Genomic DNA, 1,762 nt, shown 5'->3' with positions numbered 1-1,762 from the left:
GGAAGGGGACGGGCCCCTGCTGTGGGGAGGGCCGGTGTAGGGTCTAGTCTCCTGCAGGGGAAAGTGGACTTCTGCTATGGGCGGGAAGGCCCCAGTGCGGGGCAGGGACCCAGCCGTGGGCCCGAGGTCTTCTCTGTGGGGCTGGGGATGCCCTGCCCTGGGAGGGAGCCTTGCTGTTGGGTCAGACCCTGTTCTGGGGGAGGTGGGATCCTGCTTGAGGGAGCAGAGGGTGTGTGCATGTCTGTCAGGGGAGGCTCCCCCTCATCCCCTATATCTGACAGACCCCTGCTGAGGGAGCTGCAGGAACTTCAAGCCCCTAAATGTGTGGCTGGGGCCCTTTATCCAGACATTGAGAAGCTGTTTCCACTGCAGTCGTGTGCCCATTGCCAGCAGCAAAGAACCAGCTCTTGACTCAGTCTGGGGATGCACTTCAGCTTTTTCAAACAATAAACCTTAAATAATTATAGCGCTTGTGATTTCTAGCCATTTAAAGAATAAAACCATGTAAAACTCTGGCCTTGTTGCCATGGCTGAAGAAGCAAAAGTGCTTCTGTGTTTGCTTGGGAGCCTCCAGCTCCTGGCCCCCTCCTGCCTGTCTTGCCCAGTGACCTGCAGAAAAGGAGGAGGCTCCTGTGGCCAACAGCTGCCTGAACCCCTGGTAATAAGATACACACATATGTGGGGATCCAAATGTGCCAGGCTGTCTTTCGCCTTGAGAACAGGCCACGATAAAGGCCAGGCAACTGTGGGTGATCCATTGTGTCCCCCACTGCCATTCACTCCTTCTCTTTCCATGCAGGTTTGCTTCCAGAGCGCAGAGACAATGCTGTGGAAAGGAGCTGCTTAACCTCCTACAATGCCGTTTTCTGACTTTGTCTTAGCACTGAAGGACAACCCATACTTTGGGGCTGGGTTTGGCCTTGTCGGGGTGGGCACAGCCCTGGCGTTAGCCCGGAAAGGGGCCCAATTTGGGCTGGTGGCTTTCAGGCGCCATTATATGATCACCTTGGAGGTGCCCAGCAAGGATAAGAGCTACCACTGGCTGCTGAACTGGATCTCCCACCACGCTAAGCACACGCAGCACCTCAGTGTTGAGACATCGTACCTGCAGCATGAAAGCGGGCGTGTCAGCACCAAGTTTGACTTTATCCCCAGCCCTGGAAACCATTTCATCTGGTAAGGGAGGGCAAGGGAAAGCAGTCTGGGGACTGACCCTTGTTTTAGCCAGGAAACTCTAACTTGTGGGTCCCGTGGAGGCAGCAGAGAGAATCCTGCCTCCTCCTTGGGTCTGGATTAGGGCAGGAGATTGGGAGTAGCGAGAGGAGTCTGTATTCACTGGTGTGAAGTGATTTTTTTACCCAAGATGAATGTTTTCCTTGGTGCATAACCCAGGCTGGGCTCAGCTGAGTGGTGATGGACTGTCCCTCAACTCCATCTTCCTGCCCCAGGTATCACAGGAAGTGGATTCGCATCGAGCGTAACCGGGAGAAGCAGATGATCGACCTGCACACGGGGACCCCCTGGGAGTCTGTCACCTTCACTGCGCTGGGCACCGACCGGGAGATCTTCTTCAATATCCTCCGGGAAGGTCTGTAGAGGAGCTGCGTGAAGTCCTGCTGGAACAAGCCTGCTCCCTGGAGATGCCCAGGGTTTCACAGGAAATCCTTTCCCCTGCCAGCTGTCCCCTCTGCCTCTCTCTGCAGCCCGGGAGCTGGCGCTGCAGCAGCAGGAGGGGAGGACGATCATGTACACGGCAATGGGA

The 1,762-nt window shown here is 56.0% G+C and overlaps 1 protein-coding gene across 1 annotated transcript in view; it reads left to right on the top strand.

Moving 5' to 3' along the window:
- The first annotated feature begins 794 nt into the window (after positions 1–794).
- The window catches only part of LOC104622474 (mitochondrial chaperone BCS1), a 3,695-nt gene continuing 2,727 nt past the window's right edge, over positions 795–1,762 (top strand). Inside the window, exons 1-3 of the mRNA XM_010289267.1 lie at positions 795–1,176; positions 1,449–1,588; positions 1,704–1,762. The exon at positions 1,704–1,762 is cut by the window's right edge and continues 130 nt beyond it. Of these exons, the coding sequence (XP_010287569.1) occupies positions 857–1,176; positions 1,449–1,588; positions 1,704–1,762 (519 nt within the window). The 5' untranslated portion in view covers positions 795–856. The remainder of the gene's footprint in view (positions 1,177–1,448; positions 1,589–1,703) is intronic.

Source organism: Phaethon lepturus, unplaced genomic scaffold (genome assembly GCF_000687285.1).
Source record: "Phaethon lepturus isolate BGI_N335 unplaced genomic scaffold, ASM68728v1 scaffold43516, whole genome shotgun sequence".
Lineage (NCBI taxonomy): Eukaryota > Metazoa > Chordata > Aves > Phaethontiformes > Phaethontidae > Phaethon > Phaethon lepturus.
This window is presented reverse-complemented; position numbering and strand designations above follow the sequence as displayed.